General features: G+C 46.4%; 1 protein-coding gene across 2 annotated transcripts; it reads right to left on the bottom strand.

The window, feature by feature from the left end:
- Window positions 1-236: 236 nt before the first annotated feature.
- LOC110121530 (cytochrome P450 4A11-like) lies at window positions 237-14,044 on the bottom strand. 2 transcript variants are annotated; one of them, XM_020868733.2, is made up of 12 exons: window positions 13,790-14,028; window positions 8,364-8,505; window positions 7,669-7,713; window positions 7,029-7,156; window positions 5,919-6,043; window positions 5,426-5,580; window positions 4,874-4,980; window positions 4,599-4,789; window positions 4,368-4,501; window positions 3,244-3,308; window positions 3,023-3,099; window positions 237-518 (listed from the first exon to the last, which is right to left on the bottom strand). In XM_020868733.2, exons 1-12 carry the CDS (start codon window positions 13,982-13,984, stop codon window positions 350-352), a joined length of 1,533 nt encoding a protein of 510 aa, XP_020724392.2. In that variant the 5' UTR covers window positions 13,985-14,028; the 3' UTR covers window positions 237-349. The 2 variants fall into 2 exon arrangements, with proteins under 2 accessions (XP_020724392.2, XP_020724407.2); XM_020868748.2 differs by lacking the exons at window positions 237-518; window positions 4,599-4,789; window positions 5,426-5,580 and having other exon boundaries at window positions 3,019-3,099; window positions 4,368-4,532; window positions 4,853-4,980; window positions 13,790-14,044.
- Window positions 14,045-16,020: the final 1,976 nt, after the last annotated feature.

Here is a 16,020-nt window from a genome sequence, read left to right as displayed (position 1 = left end):
AGATTCCTGGTAAATTCTTGTAGCAGGAAGAAGAAACTAATAGAGGGCAGACAGGCAGAAAGAAAAAAAAAAAAAAAACAGGGAGACGGCATACAGGCTGGAATAGGGCAGGTGATGAAGAGTTAGGTGGACAGTCAGAGATACAGGTGAGTAGGAGAAGGGAACAAAAAAAGAAGTAAGAAGCCTGAGGATGGGTGAGAGAGTCTGATGGGCAGGAGACAGATGAGATGAACTGGCAGCCAAGCAGGTGGAAAGAGGGAAGTCGGCAGAGAGGCAGGCAGAGGAGAGCAATACGAAGATAAGATGGCAGGAAAGAGTCCCTCACAGCTTGTCCTTGTCCTTGCAGATCTTAAGTGAGACTCCTGAGTTGCAGGTAGATCCCATTCTTGGACTTCAGCACAATTCCTGGCAAAAGGCAGGGAACCCTGGAGGGATCCAGTGACAGCTCAAAGCGAAGCAAGGTCAGGGCCACAGCCACCTTCATCTCATTCATGGCAAACTGCTTCCCGATGCAGTTCCTGGGTCCAGGAGGGAAAATGAAATGAGAAGTGGTCTCAAATCTTATTCTGAGCTGGGTAGGCATTGGCCACTGACCAGAAACAGGATATTCAGAGCTGTCTTCCTTGTGGCCAAGCCCTGATCCCTTTCTTACTAGTCACACTAAACTTGCCACCCAAGCCTTGGTCCACCCTCTCCCTGTGACCTTTGACAAAGCCCATCTCTCTAAGGACTCCTAACTCCTACTTCTTGTCTCACTAGAAAATCCCGTTGGTGATGGTCAGCACTCCTAAGTCACAGAGTCAAGTCTAGTGAATCAGGAAATGTGAATTAGAACTTTGTTCACTGGCCCACAGGCAGTTTCTGGTTTCAGGCAAGGCAGGGCAGTGTAGAGGGTGGGGTAGGTCATATCTCGGGTCCTTGTCATGTATGGGGAAACACAAGGACCCGAATTTCCATACAGGACAAGACAGGATTGTCTAAGGAAGTCTAAAAGGCAACAGGGAGGTTTCCTGGAGAGGTCACAGGTTAGTGACCCTGAACCTGCTGGACCAGTTGCCTCCCAGTTGATTATCTGGCCTCCTGTGTCCCCTCAGGTCCTCAGTCAATGTGCCTCTGGAACCTTCTCATTCTAATCCAGAAATGACACTTTAACCATCCCTTGTGCTCCTCAGCTATCCTTTTCAGTCTCCCTGCTTCTTCTTCCTCTTCTAAAGCCACAGCCTCTCCAGGCCTGCTATGCTCCCCATCACAGTCAGGACGATTCCCAGTGCTTCAGCTGCATCACAACCCTCTCTGGATTGTTCCTCACTTATCTGGGGTCTGTCCAGCTCCTCTTCTTCACTCAACTCCTCTTAAGATCCCTTCCCCACACCTCCTTCAGCCACAGGCTCAAGGCTCAATCCAGTGAACACCTGTCCTCATCCCTCTGCTGACAACACACTCTTCTTCCCTGGATCCCAAATACCATTAGTGTTAACACAAGGACACATCACTTGTGTCCTGTCCCAGGATGGTGCCAGGAACATGGAACCTTCCATAGTCTGCTCAATGAATGAATGAATGAGTGAGTGAGTGAAAGAAAGAAAGAAGGAATGACATCTCTTGAATAGAGGTGGTTTTTTGTTTTTGTTTTTGTTTTGACCATGCCATGTGGCTCGTGGGGTTTTAGTTCCCTGACCAAGGATTGAATCTGGGCCCTCTGCAGTAAAAACACAGAGTTCTAACCATGAAACCACCAGGGAATTGCCAGAGTATTTGTTTCTTGATGGTGAGCTCTTGAAGTCAGGGACAAAGTCTTTTGTCTCAGTGTCCTCAACTCCTAGCCCAGGATTCCCAACACACAGAGACAGTCTCAATAGTTTTGTATTTAAATAAAGTTAATTGAATCTTTTAAAAACGGAGTAAAAGTAAATATTAATTCTGACCTAGGAATTGAGCTGCCTAGTACTTCTTGTCCTTGAATGGCAGTCACAGGACATGTAGACATGTCTACAAGGAAGGACTGGATCCTGGCACAATCCAAATCCTAGAGCAAATTCTGGAAGACAGTTTGACTCAAACCTGTTCTGGGAAGGTTGATTCACTAGCTGAAAATTTCACAGAATTGTAGATTCAGAAAGAAACTTGTTTCTACTAAGAAGCTCTAAGTTTATGGAAGCTAGTATTTCAGGGCAGGATTCTAGCAGCCTGGGAGGATTTTCCCAGCAGCTGATAGAGAGTGCTTTTGCCTAGCTCACAGCTCTTTCAAATATGCTGTATATTTTACATGCCAGGAACTTTTAAAATGCATGTGTCCTATTCAAATTAGTGGATTTTTCTCTCAAAAGCACTTGACTGTCTCCTTTCTGTACTTTTGCCGGCTTGGACTATTGGACTCAAAGTATAGTATCACGAAAAAAAATCCTAGATCACAGGAAAAGTTTTGACAACTGGGGAAACTGTCATGTGATTCAGATGTTAGTATGCTGTCAAGATGTCTTTTGGACAGACCACAAGACAAAGTGACACATATTGGTATCAAACTTTCTTGAAAGGCAGACATAACTTTTCCAGTGTCTGGCTTCAATAGTTAAGACAGGTAGGGCATCTGAAAATGGAAACATGCAAACTACTTGAGATTCAACATGATGGAGAATGGTGATGTAAGTAGAAAATGTGTGACTGAGAAGATGTAGGATAAAAAAAATTCACCCTTTAAATTTTGACAATCGAAATGGATGACATGAAATTTAACATTTAGTGAGTAATTCTCATTTTGTAGAGTCATCATTACAGTGAAGAAAACATTACGATACACTAAACTTTTAAACAACATTAAAATGTTGCCAGCCATTGAGAAAGAGCTGTGGGTATTCTGTGGCCTGCCCTAATAGCCATTTGTCTTTTGAACAGAGGACACACACTTCTATCCCAACTCACCAACATAAAAGGCATAACTACATGCACCACATGTAAATGTAGACAGTCACACACATTGAGTGGCACCCAATGACACCCACTGTCCCAGGTACAAAGGCCTCACCTGGATCCTCCTGAGAAGGGCAGGAAAGCATGGCTGTGCTGATTAGAACCCAATGCAAACCGAGATGGGTCAAACACCTGCAGAGAGAGCACCGGGACCAGGACAAGTGGGGTCAAACTTCTTGCCCCAATCCACCAGGGAACAAGAATCTCAAAGCAGGAGCAGGAGGAGGGGTTGGTGTGGAGAGAGCATCCCATCCCTTTCTTCCACGGCCATTGTACCTCTGGGTTCGGCCACACCTTTGGGTTGTGGTGAAGTCCATAAAAGGAGAGGGCAACTTTGATTCCTGTGGGGAAGGGAGGAGAGAGAAAAGCCTGATGGTCCCCATGTAGCAGGGGGCAGGTTCAGCACAAAAATCCTGGGAGCCACCATGAGAACCACCCTCCATCACTCTGAATGAAATGATGCTCTTGCAAGACAGGTGGACTGAGCATGACAAAGCACATGAGCACAGATTAGGAGGAGGTAACCATGTAAAAAAAGGCTTATACAGGGATCTCTGTTCAATGTTACATGGCAGCCTTCATGGGATGGGAGTTTTGGGGAGAATGGATGCATATATGTATATGTCTGAGTCTATTTGCTATCAACCTGAAATTATCACAACATTGTCAACCAGCTAAACTCCAAAATAAAATAAAAAGTTAAAAAGAGAAAAAAGAATTAGAGACTTACCTTTGGGACCAAATCATAAGACAACTCACATTTATCAAGTGCCATCCTGACCCTTGGGGAGTGTGAATTAACTCAATCCTCACAGAGCCCTCAAGGAAGGCACTCATAACCTCAGGTGCAGATGAAGCACCTGAGCCTCAGAGAAGTTATGGGTTGGGTCTATGATCCCACAACTAGGAGGAAACAGTACTGGGATTCAGACCCACTGTGAAGTGAGCCAGTGGGTGGCCTCCAGCCATGGCAGGGTTCTCAGACCTCATCATCAGCTGTTCTCTGCCATCCATCAGAGGGCTCCTCAGAGACTGAACCATCTGACCCATGGCAGTGGAGTTTCTGAGCTCCCTCCTTTACTTAGACACCATATGGAAGAGCCACGCCTCCCCCTGCTTCTGTCTGCTCTTCTCTGAAGCCTTCACATCTCAAGGAATTAGACTTTTAGGGTCTATTACAAGACGACATTCAGAAGGGAGCATTTGCCCATTGAGCTTTTGCTGTGTTCAAGTTCTGTGTCAAGCATTTCACACACCTTATCCTAACTACAGAGTAAATAATTACCTTAAGGTAGATACAATAGTCATGTCATCCCACAACTGAGAAAACACATGTGGCTTTCTGGTCTACAACATGGTCCTACAGAGTGCTTAGCTGAGTGGTGAGGTGAAGTTCATACCTGCAGGTAAGGAGCGTCCATCAGGGAAGGTGATGGGCTTGCTCAGCTTTCTGCTGATGAGTGGTACTGGTGGATAGAGTCTCATGGCCTCCTTGATGCACATGGTGGTGTAGGGCATCTGGTCCAGGTTGCCCCTGAAAGGAAGCCCATCTGAGAGCAGGCAGGACAGGACAACCAGGGATTCTCTCTAGCTCAGGTGGAACAGGGTTCTTCCATCTCCTGAACACTCACCAGGTGATGGAGGCGCCATCTCCCAGGAGGCTCTGGATCTCTTCCCGACACCTCTGCTGATGCTCAGGGTGGGAGGCTAGAGCATAGAGGATCCAGGAGATGCCACTGGCTGTGGTGTCATGACCCTCGAACATGAACGTGTCCACCTCGGCACGGAGGTCCTTGTCAGACAATCTGCTCCCATTCTCCATCTGTGGAGGCAGGGCCAGAGTGCAGGGTCTGCCCTTCCTGTGTGCTTCTGACCAATGGCTCAGGCCTCTCCTGCCCACACTCACTCTGGCAAAGAGGAGGATGTCCAGGAAGTCCAAGTGTCTCCTCCTCCTTTCCTTCCCCAGCTCTCCCTCCTTCTGCAGGTGAGCCTTCCTCTCCTTGATCACTGCGTCTGTCTCAGAACAGTGGTTCCCAGCCAGAACTGAGCACTCTGGGGAGCTCAGATTCTGCACCCACCATAACCCCATCTGCCCCTCAGGCCCAGTCTGGGTGCCAGGTGGATGAGGGTGAGGGTGGGACTGGGTGAGCATGTCAGGACTGAGAGCTTCTGCATCATCTACTCCAGGCAGCAATTCCCACAGTAACACAGCCCATGGAGACTCTGCCTGAATGCTGCTGGGAGGGGGTCTCACTCAGTCATCAGCAACCTGGTGACTCCTGTAAATCCCTACACAACACCTGACACCCTGACTCAGGGTTCCCAGTCCCTGCAGCAGGTGCATGTGTGCCAGCTCCTGAAGAGGAAGCAGGAGTCTGGACTCTGCCTGAAAGGTCAAGGTCAGGCCCTTTCACATGAGCCTGATGAAGGTGGGGGAGCAGCCCACGAGGAGGGGAACCTGTGTGTTGATGGGCGAGCTGGCAGGCCTGGTAGTTCCAGCGGCCTTCAGGGGTCAGCCTGTAGATGAGGTCATTCTGGTGGAAAGCATTCCTCAGCCGGGAAATCAGCAGATGACTGAGGTCCCTGATGGCCTGGATGTAGGACTGGGAGTTCCTGAAAGGGAGAGGGTGCAGAAGAGACTGGAGTTGAGGGAGCTTCTGACCTGGAGAGGGAGTGGGTCTCTGGGTGGAGGATTCCTCAGTCAGTGGGGACAGGCAGCACTGAGGCATTGCCATTTCTGCCTTAGCCTCTGAAACCCTCAGTATTTACAAGTGTCCTGAGGGCCCAGGCTTCTCCCTTTGTTGTGATCAGGGGCTTGACTGTGGTCCATGTCTCTCTGCAGAATGTTACTTTTTGTGCTGATAAGCATCCCTGCCGCTCTTCCTGCCTCCCAGGCAAGTCTTCCCCAGCTGATGAGAACAGGACCCTGCTCTTGAAAGGCTGTCACTGACCTGTCATTCCTGATGCTGCCCTGGTGGCTGAAGGCGCACTTCATAATGGTGTCCAGGGTCATCAAGGAGATGTCTTCAAGGATCTCCAGACGTGAGTCCTGGGTGATGAAGTCCTCCCACTTGTCCTGTGGAGGGAGGGTGACATGGACCCTGCTCTACTCCCCCAGAAGGCCTGTGCTGCCAAGGCCAGGCTTTCTTTCTGCCTCTACACCATCAGATGAGATTTCCTCAATTTCTAAGTGATTATGTTTTAGCAACTGGGGGCTGTAACACACAGGGGTATGTAAAGTGATGCTTATTTTCTCAGAATTTTTGTTATATAATTAGTCATATTCTCTCATAATATTCTGAATTAGTTCTGAATTTTATAAACTTTGATAATAAACAACTTTTTGAAGGCCAAAATGCATCATTTCTCAGGAGACATAGGGGGAATATTTTGTGTCCTGATACTGGACCTAGTCAGGTGATGTCCAAGACTGGTAAGCAAATCTCTCAAGGCAAGATAGAGAATAAGACTACAGTACTAGTGCCTCCAATAAAGGGACATCAAAGACTTCCTTTCCTTTCATTCATTAAGCGTTAGCTGAGACCAGTTGGTGAGAAATCAAAATCCTAATTGGTGGTCATGCAATAGGACTCAGCTCTGTGAATGTAGACTTTGTCCCATTTTCTCCCATGAAGAGCTCAACTCCATGCAGAACTCTTCGGCCCCATGCCAGAGCCCACCTGAGTGGTATCCTGGGATGTCTACCCTATCCCTGAAATTGTCATTGCCCAGGCCAGCCAGGGGCACCTTGGGCTTCTTTCGAGGGGCATGACTCCTGCTCTATTCCACTGTGTTGAAGATGTGGAGGTGGGAGAAGAGTAGACCCTGAATACACCAAGGCTCTGTTTTCCCTTGTTGAGGAGCAAATTGTGGATCCAAGCTGATGCCTACATGCTCCTCTGTCCAATACAGGTTTGGAGAGGGCTGTCTCATGTTAAGTTATGAATGTATCATTCTGGGAGGCTGTGTCTGATTGATATGTAAGGACACAAGTATCCGAGAGCGGACTTTGCCAGCTGTGTTGGATGTGAGCACGTTCAGGTGACCAGGGATGAACTCACCAGCATCCCTCGGACAGAGTCGGCCATGAGACCCAGGTAGGGCTTCAGGATGTCATAATGGAAGGCTGGGGTCAGCATCCTCCGGTGCTGGAACCACGTCTGCCCCTCCAACAGCAGCAAACCTGTCCCTGAACCACATATGGGTGTGTATGGGAGTCAGGGAGTCTGGATCAGAGGAGCAACTGGGTACAACTGGGGAACCAAGGGTGTCAGGAGAAGGCACATCATGGACAAAGGTATAAAAGGCCATATTTTCTATTTGTATATATAGAATATAATATATATAGTATATTTCAGGAATGTGAATTTCCAATATGTCTGTCCATAGGATTTGATTTCGACAGCAGTGAGATAGAGGTTGATAAAGTTAGGGGGGCAGGCCATAAAGGACTTATCTAGAAGTCAGGCTGCAAACATTGGAAAGGACTGAGAAGCAATGTGGAAGAGGCTGAACTTCAGGAGGGCTCTCCACACCATTAAAAAGGATGAGGGTTTTATTGGAAGAAGAGAAATGAGGCTTGATTCAGAGATGAGGATGATGACAGGGTGCTTGGCACTTGTTGTTCTCTGTGAGTCAGAAAGTCAACTCTTGGTAAACCTAACTGGGAATGTACCAGAGTACTAGTTTAGATGTACTTACCCATCCAGGGGACCAAGAATCTGTAGTTATATTCAGGTTTAGGGTCTGAAAGGTAAGGAAAGCATAACAGGAAAGTGGGCTGGACCAAACAAGGCAGGCAGCCCCCAGAGTAGCTGTGTTCCAGACCACTGGTTGCCTTCCCTTCCTGATGCTTGTCAGATGGCAGTCTGTCTCAAGCCACCTTCCACTTGCCTCCCATCCCTGACTCTCTATATCCTGATCATCACTGTGGGTCTAGGAAGGCAGACTCAGTGTTCCAGCAGCAGAACACCAGCCAGACTAACACAGTGAATGGGCAAGAAATATAGGCTCTGTTTAGTGCCACAGGGTAAGACAGAAACCTGTGATTTTCCTGCAATATACAATGGTATAGCCATCCCATGACCCAGGATAGGCAAATGCAAGTCAGAGTAGATAAAAAATTGTCTTTTAGATCTGGGACTATTTACATAAACATTATCTCAATAGGGTTAAGGGAGAAAGAAGGAAACTATGCAGTCTCAACCAGCTGTTTCAAGTTTAGAGTAAGGTAAGTGAACAATGTTGTTCTTATACTGGAATATGGCCTGGGTGTTTGGATGGTAATGAGTTCGGGTATTGATGACTGAACTGCCAGTCTCTTCTGGAATTTCAGACCCAGGAGGATGTACACAGATGGAAAAGAGACTTCAGCTGGGATCATGTTTTGTACTCACCAGATCTCCCCAGGACCACCTTCATGTAGTCAGGGTCATAGACAACAAGGTGAACATCGTCCCCCCACATCCAGCGAGGATAGGCACAGGGGAATTCCTCTACCCTTTTCAGTAGCTCTTGTAGCTCCTTTTCCTTTGAGAACTATAACAGAGGGCAAGATCAATCAGTAAAGTGTTCCCTTTAGGATCAGTGATGGGAGCAGTGCTGGCGACAGGACAGCAACATGGAAATAGTTCTGGAGCTATCAGCAGCTATTTAGGACTTTGGAACTGCTTCTGAGAAGCTGGGATCTGATCTGGATTCCTGCTCACTTGCAGTGACTTGGCCTAAGGCCCAATCCTGGCTTCCAGATGGATCCTTTATAGGCCCTTACCCAGAACTGCCTTTAGAATCTTAAATATAGAAGGTGCTTGATAAATGTTTAACAATGGACTCCATGGTGTACCAATGTTTTTCACAGACTTATGTTGGAATTACTGGTTAAACTGTGCTGGAGAAGACTGTTGAGAGTCCTTTGGACAGCAAGGAGATCAAACCAGTCAATCCTGAAGGAAATCAACCTTGAATATTCATTGGAAGGACTGATGCTGAAGCTGAAGCTCTAATACTTTGGCCACTTGATGTGAAGAATTGACTCATTGGAAAAGACCCTGATCTCAGGAAAGATTGAGGGCAAGAGGAAAAGAGGGAAACAGAGGATAAGATGGTTGGATGGCATTACTGACTCAATGGACATGAGTCTGAGCAAACTCCAGGAGATAGTGAAGAACAGGGAAGCCTGGCATACTGCAGTCTATGGGATCACAAACAGTCGGACACGACTGAGCGACTGAATAACAACAAATTAAATTTAAGTGAGGTCATTAGGTACACCCAAATCGTATGTGACTGGTGTCTTTGTATAACAGGGAAAATGCAGACACAGAGACAGACATTCAGAGAAACAAGATGAAGTAAAGAGACATATGGAAAAGATATGATTTACCATCTTTACCAGGAGAGAGTCCTGGAACAGGTGCTTCCTGCACCTGATGAAGAAATAAGCCAACTTGATTTTCAGCTCCTGTCTCTAGAACTGTGAAATGCTAAATTATTTTGTCTCAGCCATCCAGTTAGTGGTACTTTGTGGCTGGTGTTATACACTATTGGGGCTTCCCAAGTGGCACTAGAGGTAAAGACTCCACCAGTGAATGCAAGAGATGCTAGGGATGTGGGTTCCATCCCTGGGTTGGGAAGATCCCCTGGAGAAGGAAATGGCAACCCACTCCAGAATTCTTGCCTGGAGAATTCCATGGGCAGAGGAACCTTGTGGGCTACAGTCCAAAGAGTCAGACATGACTAAGCAACTGAGCACTTACACACTATTACAAGTATGCCTGTATGTGTGCTAAGTCACTTCAGTCATGTCTGACTCTTTGTGACCTTATGGACTGGAGTCTGCTGGTTTCTTTGTCAACAGGATTCTCCAGGTAAGAAAACTGAAGTGGGTTGTCATGCACTCCTCCAGGGGATTTTCCTGACCCAGGAAATGAACGCACGTCTCTTCTATCTATTGTACTGGCAGGCAGGTTCTTTACCACTAGCACCACCTGCAAAGCCCTATTACAAGTATAGGGTTGGCTGAAAAGTTCATTCGGGTTTTCCATAAGATGGTAGAGAAAATCCCAAAGGCACTTTTTGGCCAACCCAATATGTAATATTCAAGGCAAACCTATATAAGGGAGAGATTATTGCTTGATTCTGTCTCACTGAAGAATGAGGAAACCCATGTAAAGAATATATACCCAGGTGAGCTCCATTTAAACCCAAACCTGCTGACCCCAAGATGTTTCTCTCCGGGGCTCCCAAGGCTCCTTGGGTGACTATATTGTCACATTTCAACTCAATGTCCTCCCATCCAAGTGCTAATCAGGCCCGACTCTGCTTAGCTTCTGATATCAGATGAGATCAGGCATGTTCAGGGTGGTACGGCCATACACTCAACTTGGGTAGCATGTTGACAAACTTCCCTTTAATATCTGTCGTTCCTGTGTTTTCAGAGCTGGCATAGAGCATATTCATAGGGATTATGCCTCACTTTTCAAAGTTTCAATGAACGATAAGTTCATGAAGAAGGAATGAGTGCATGTAGGAGTGATGAGTGAGTTTTAATACAAAATTCTGGTTGCAAGTATCAGATAGAATCAGAACAAATGTAGGAAAGAAGGAAGCACAAAAATAAAGCTGGGGCTCAGGGGCATCTCACAGAGCCCAATGCAGGGGCAGCCAGGGTGTGGAAGGGGAGAACCAGGGACTGGAGGGCTGCCAGGGCTGCATCTCCCATTCTTTCTCTCTTTACCTCCATGCAACCATCCCTCTGCAGGTGTCTATGGCACCAGACACTTTATAGGTGTTGGTGATACAGTCATGAATCAGCAGACACAGACTCTGTCCTTGCACAGCTGGGTCTGGGCAGGGGAGAAGGGAATGTCTACCCTTCTGGGGTTGGCACGTTTCCCCATTTTGCCACCATTAAGCCTGAGGGGACCTGTTGAATCCTATTCCAAGACTCTGATTCTAATATCATGGCCAAGGTGTTCACTTGCTACAATCAACTGTGGCTGGGGGTGAATAGGCCTTCAAAGGCCTACCCTCTGTGAAGGATGAGATCTCAGAGCAAGTGAGCTGGGCAGACATCCCATAGTGTTTCCACCACAGTGAATGTCAAGTACATGAATGAGTAGGTGGTTAGATGCACTCAGTTATTCATTTATTTGATACCTATGTGTTGAGTACTTACTTTGGGTCAATTGCCATCCTAGGAGCTAGAGATTCAGCAGTGAACAACAAAATCTTTGCCATCAAGGAGCTCCTATTCTAGTAGGAGCTGACAATCTTGCCCTAAACTGAGACATGTCCTGCTTGAGCGCATTATGGGGGCTTCTCTGTTCTCCCAGATCTTGTTCTTCACTGGGGCTACCCTGCTTTATTAGTCCTGTGCAGGGACTGATCAGTGCGAACCTCTTTCCTCCCCAACTGTATTACCTAGTTTTCTTGGATATCCTCTGGACTGGATGGTAGGGGCCCTGGCAAGGGTGAGGGTGTCCTGTTTCTACACAGGAGCATGCTTCCTTTCTTATTACCAGTCAGCTTCCCCAAATCCTGCCCCTTGGCAAGAAGTTAAACTATGTTCTACCTGTCCATTCTCCTCTCAGGGTCATCCTGATGCCCACTGGTCTATGAGCCCACATGTCACCTGGCTGGGGCTGCCATCTTTCTTGAGCATGTCTATCCAGAACCAGTTGAGACTCTCATAGAGGTCATGGTGCCCATGGTGGCAGTCGTGTTGACCCTGTTGGCAAAAACCCAGTGCCATCTGGCCTCCAGGCTGGTATAGGCAGGGCTTCAGTGGAATGTCCTCTCCTGGTGGCTTCTGGGAACTGTAGCCACAAAGGAATTTCCCCAAAGAGAGACACAAGGTGAGTAAGTGGACAAGTAATAATGCCATCTGATAATGCAATTGTCTGGTGTATGGGCTCTGTTGGCATGGTAGATACATCTGAGATAGGATGGAGAACATGAGGAAAGATGGAGCAGTTTGGGGTTATTTGAATCACAAAGTTGTTAGTTCCCCTTTTCATATTGTTGGATTTCATCCCTATTTAATGCAGTGAGTTTGTTGAACCTCCAAAATGTTTGTCCTTCACAAGAATTAATGTTATTTTAAATTCATACAAATTAGAGTGAGTATAACTGTAGCCTTTGCTCTGTGCCAGGCACCATTCTAAGATTATATAGTACTTCACTTAAATACTATAAGTATCATCGTCATCCTGTATTACAGATGAGGAAACTGAGGTGTAGAATGGGTGTTTAAAGTGAGTGACAGAAGTAAGATATGAATCTAGGTGACTTAGCACCAGAGCCCATGTGCTTAACTGCTCCTCTTTGTCACTTTGTCACATGTCATCTGGTCTGAAAGACTAGCTTCAACCTAATTACATGTGGCATTCCTAACTTAGCCAGTAACAGAGGTATTGAATAAATGGAAATCTCAGACCATATTAGAAGAGTAAGAAAAATTTGGCTGCAATATCTATTAGACCAGCAGAAGTTGAGAGATGACTCAACACCCTGAGGAATATTAGTTATGTAAATAGAAACCATCTACTTACTGAAACGACATATTCATCCAACGACCATCAGTATGAAGAGAGTCATTGGAGGAAATTTCAGTTGTTCCTTATATCAAGTCCTATCTCAGAAAGGTGACAACTGCACCAAACAAAAGGTAACAATTACCCTGAATCAATAAATAAATGAGAAGTCTTTAGTACAACAACTTGCATGAACAGAGTTTTGGTTACCTCTCTGGAGTTGATATTATTTCCTCTGTCTTTGGCTCTACTCTGCTGAAAATTGCCTGGCCTCATTCTTTGAGAAATAGAAGCTTCAGCTCTCTGCAATACCCTTCCTCCTAAGATTTGTTCAGTCCACCACCATTAATGAGCCCCTCTCCATGTGCCCTCACCTTGTCCTGTGCCATCCTCTCCGATCAGGGCTAACAGAGCTACCTGGTAGGCACTGTCCCTCACCAGCAAGCAAGCAGCTCCTTTCTGTCACTCCACATACCCTGGGCCAAACATTCCTTTGTGTAAGGCTCTGTGCTGGGTACTAGGGAACAGGATGGGGATCATATTCTCAACCCCATAGAGCTCACAGTCCAGCAGTTTGGAGGATGGGAGCTGAGAGGTAAACAGATTCTGTTTAATGTTGCAACTCAATTGCCAATACTCCTTACCTGGCACCATCCTGGAAATCTCGCTCATGCAATTCAGCTACTAGTTTTTTATTGAAATCATCAGCCTTGAAAAATCCCTCAGCCTCAAGCAAATCGAGCTGGTTTTGTCCTACCCCTGATTTCACTACCACCAAGTAGGTGAGCCTCATTTCCTGTGACCTGACACCATCTGAGATTCCTGTCTGTTGTCTCCACACACAGTGAACCAACAGGGCTGATCCATCAGACTGACATCTGTGCTCCCAGGCAAGCTCAGGACCAGGCAGGGTGGGTGGGATTGAGGAATGGGCAGGGAAGCATCTGGAAGCCTGTTCTAGGAGGACAGCTGAAGGTGCTCAGCCTGGAGAGTGGGGAGACTCAGGAAGGAATAGCCGTTGTCCTCAAGAGGCAGGGCTTCCAGGACAGCCTGAGATCTCCCTAAGGAAGAATGTCTGACAGACCCAAGGATACCAGCACAGGTCCCAGGAGGAGTGAGCTCCCTGGACAGGGTGAGTAGCCAAGGCCTGAGAGGTTAGCTGGGTTCTTTCATGAGGTCAAGTGCTGGTCACACAGCGAGGCTTTGTCCCATGAACTAACTGACCATGCCCATGCCCTAGAACCCTGGCCCTCCCTTTCCTCCCACTCCCCAATCCTGCTCCATCCTACCTTCAAGCTGTGCCCACAGAGCCAGTGGGAAGGAGGAGATGGGAACTGATGAAATACTTTGAGCAGCCACTGTCTGCGCAGGTAGAACTGTATTGCCTTGAGCAGAAGTAGAACCAGGCTGAGCAGAGAGACCACCTGCAGAAGCCCAGAGACATCACCCAGGGCTCTGGTGAGGCTCAGTGCAGACACACTCATGGTGCAGTGGGTTCTGGGTTGCTGACTGTTCCTGACTGTGGCTGACCTCGCCTGAGCACCCAGCCTGATCTGGGAGGATCTCCCCGCCCACCTGGGGGAGGGTGAAGGTGAAGGCAGAGCTCAGACCTAAGCCTCCAGAGTTAATTAACTGTGGAGGATACACCTTGGGTGGGCCCTCCAAAAGGTCATGGAGATCAGATATAAAAAGAAGAGCAAGGTATGAAGATTTACCCTCAAGTCTATCACCCTCATTTTTTCATATTTATCTCCATTCAGGCAGTCTGGCTCCAGAGACTTTGCTGTTAACCACAAACTTAAGAGACGATTATTGGGTTGAGACTCTGGTTCATACACAGCAGCCCCCAAACTTTCCTGGGGATGTTTCAATTTGATCTGTTTTCCAATGTTTCCAAGTAGCTGTAGAATATTTCCAGTTATCAACTCCATGTACTGGCTTGAGTGCAAGCTTCACCATCTTCCAGGGCAACTTTTGTGAAAAAGTGTGGGCAAACCACATGGTTAGATGTAGTAATCATTGAAAATGATGTTTATGAAGATATTTCAATCATCTGAGAAAAACTTATAACAGAGTGGTCAAAGAAGAATGTACAACTAACTGTCTGTAGAGTATAAGCCTAACTCAGAAAAATTGTGTCAGGTGCAGTCAACATTTATTAACCAATAAATGTCTTTTCCATTCATTTGGTACCTAAACAATCCAATCAAGGATGCCTTGAAGGTTGTTACTAGGCATTCTATGTCATTATACTTTCCATAGTCTGGAACAGAGGCTTGTGCCCTTCAGTTCAGTTCAGTTCAGTCGCTCAGTCGAGTCCGATTCTCTGTGACCCCATGAATCGCAGCACGCCAGGCCTCCCTGTCCATCACCTACTCCCAGAGTTTACTCAAACTCATGTCCATCGAGTCAGTGATGCCATCCAGCCACCTAATCCTCTGTCGTCCCCTTCTCCTCCTGCCCCCAATCCCTCCCAGCATCAGGGTCTTTTCCAGTGAGTCAACTCTACACATGAGGTGGCCAAAGTACTGGAGTTTCAGCTTCAGCATCAGTCCTTCCAATGAACACCCTGGACTGATCTCCTTTAGGATGGACTGGTTGGATCTCCTTGCAGTCCAAGGGACTCTCAAGAGTCTTCTCCAACACCACAGTTCAAAGCATCAATATTTCGGTGCTCAGCTTTCTTCACAGTCCAACTCTTACATCCATACATGACCACTGGAAAAACCATAGCCTTGACTACATGAACCTTTGTTAGCAAAGTAATGTCTCTGCTCTTTAATATGCTATACCCAATAAATACTTACTGATTGGATGCATGAATGTGGGATGGAATGAGGATAACTTTGGATTGGTTAGATCACCATCTTCCTCTTGAACAGACTGGGTTCAGTTTGGGGTGTCATATTTTAAAAAGGAAGTTAATATTTTTACTCCAGGATGCTTCCTGGTTCAGCTTATAGGCAACAGAAAGGCAGAAGAGGGAGCAGTCTACTGCTCCCTATCTACTAGAGTAGTCTACTCCCTAGACTACTCTATCCCCAATGTGGCAGCTTGAAGCAATTACTCCTGTGGGCAAATGACCCCAGATACTTATTTCTGGGTCTGATAAACTTAGGTTTGATGCTGATGTGATTTATCCTAGTTTGTTTTTTAAAAAAAATATTTTATCCAGGTGAAATTCACAAATTACAAAATTAACCATTTAAAAGTACATATTTCAGTGGCATTTAGTACATTCTCAGTGCTGTGTAACACTGAGACACAACTTCTATCTAATTTCAGTTTTTCCATTGCTTCAGCAGCAGAATCCCTAGCCATGAAGCAGTTTCTCCCACTCTCTTCTGATAATCCCCTGGAAACCAGCAACCAGTATTCTGTAGTTTACTATACTGTATTTACTTTTACTCCTCTACAAAAACTGAATCTGCCATATAGACACCTTTTATTTTTTATTTTATTTTTTTCATTTGTTTTTATTAGTTGGAGGATAATTACCTTACAATATTGTAGTGGTTTT

Source organism: Odocoileus virginianus, chromosome 5 (assembly GCF_023699985.2).
Source record: "Odocoileus virginianus isolate 20LAN1187 ecotype Illinois chromosome 5, Ovbor_1.2, whole genome shotgun sequence".
NCBI classification, from domain to species: Eukaryota; Metazoa; Chordata; class Mammalia; order Artiodactyla; family Cervidae; genus Odocoileus; species Odocoileus virginianus.
This window is presented reverse-complemented; position numbering and strand designations above follow the sequence as displayed.

What these genes read in the sequence shown, in the direction of transcription:
- LOC110121530 (XM_020868733.2), bottom strand. Translation starts at nt 13,984, where the DNA reads ATGAGTGTGTCTGCACTGAGCCTCACCAGAGCCCTGGGTGATGTCTCT. An exon ending in ACATCCTCCTCTTTGCCAGA is followed by an intron (nt 4,790 to 4,873) that starts GTGAGTGTGGGC and finishes CTGCCTCCACAG; the next exon opens with ATGGAGAATGGGAGCAGATT. An exon ending in TGGACGCTCCTTACCTGCAG is followed by an intron (nt 3,309 to 4,367) that starts GTATGAACTTCA and finishes CCTTCCCCACAG; the next exon opens with GAATCAAAGTTGCCCTCTCC.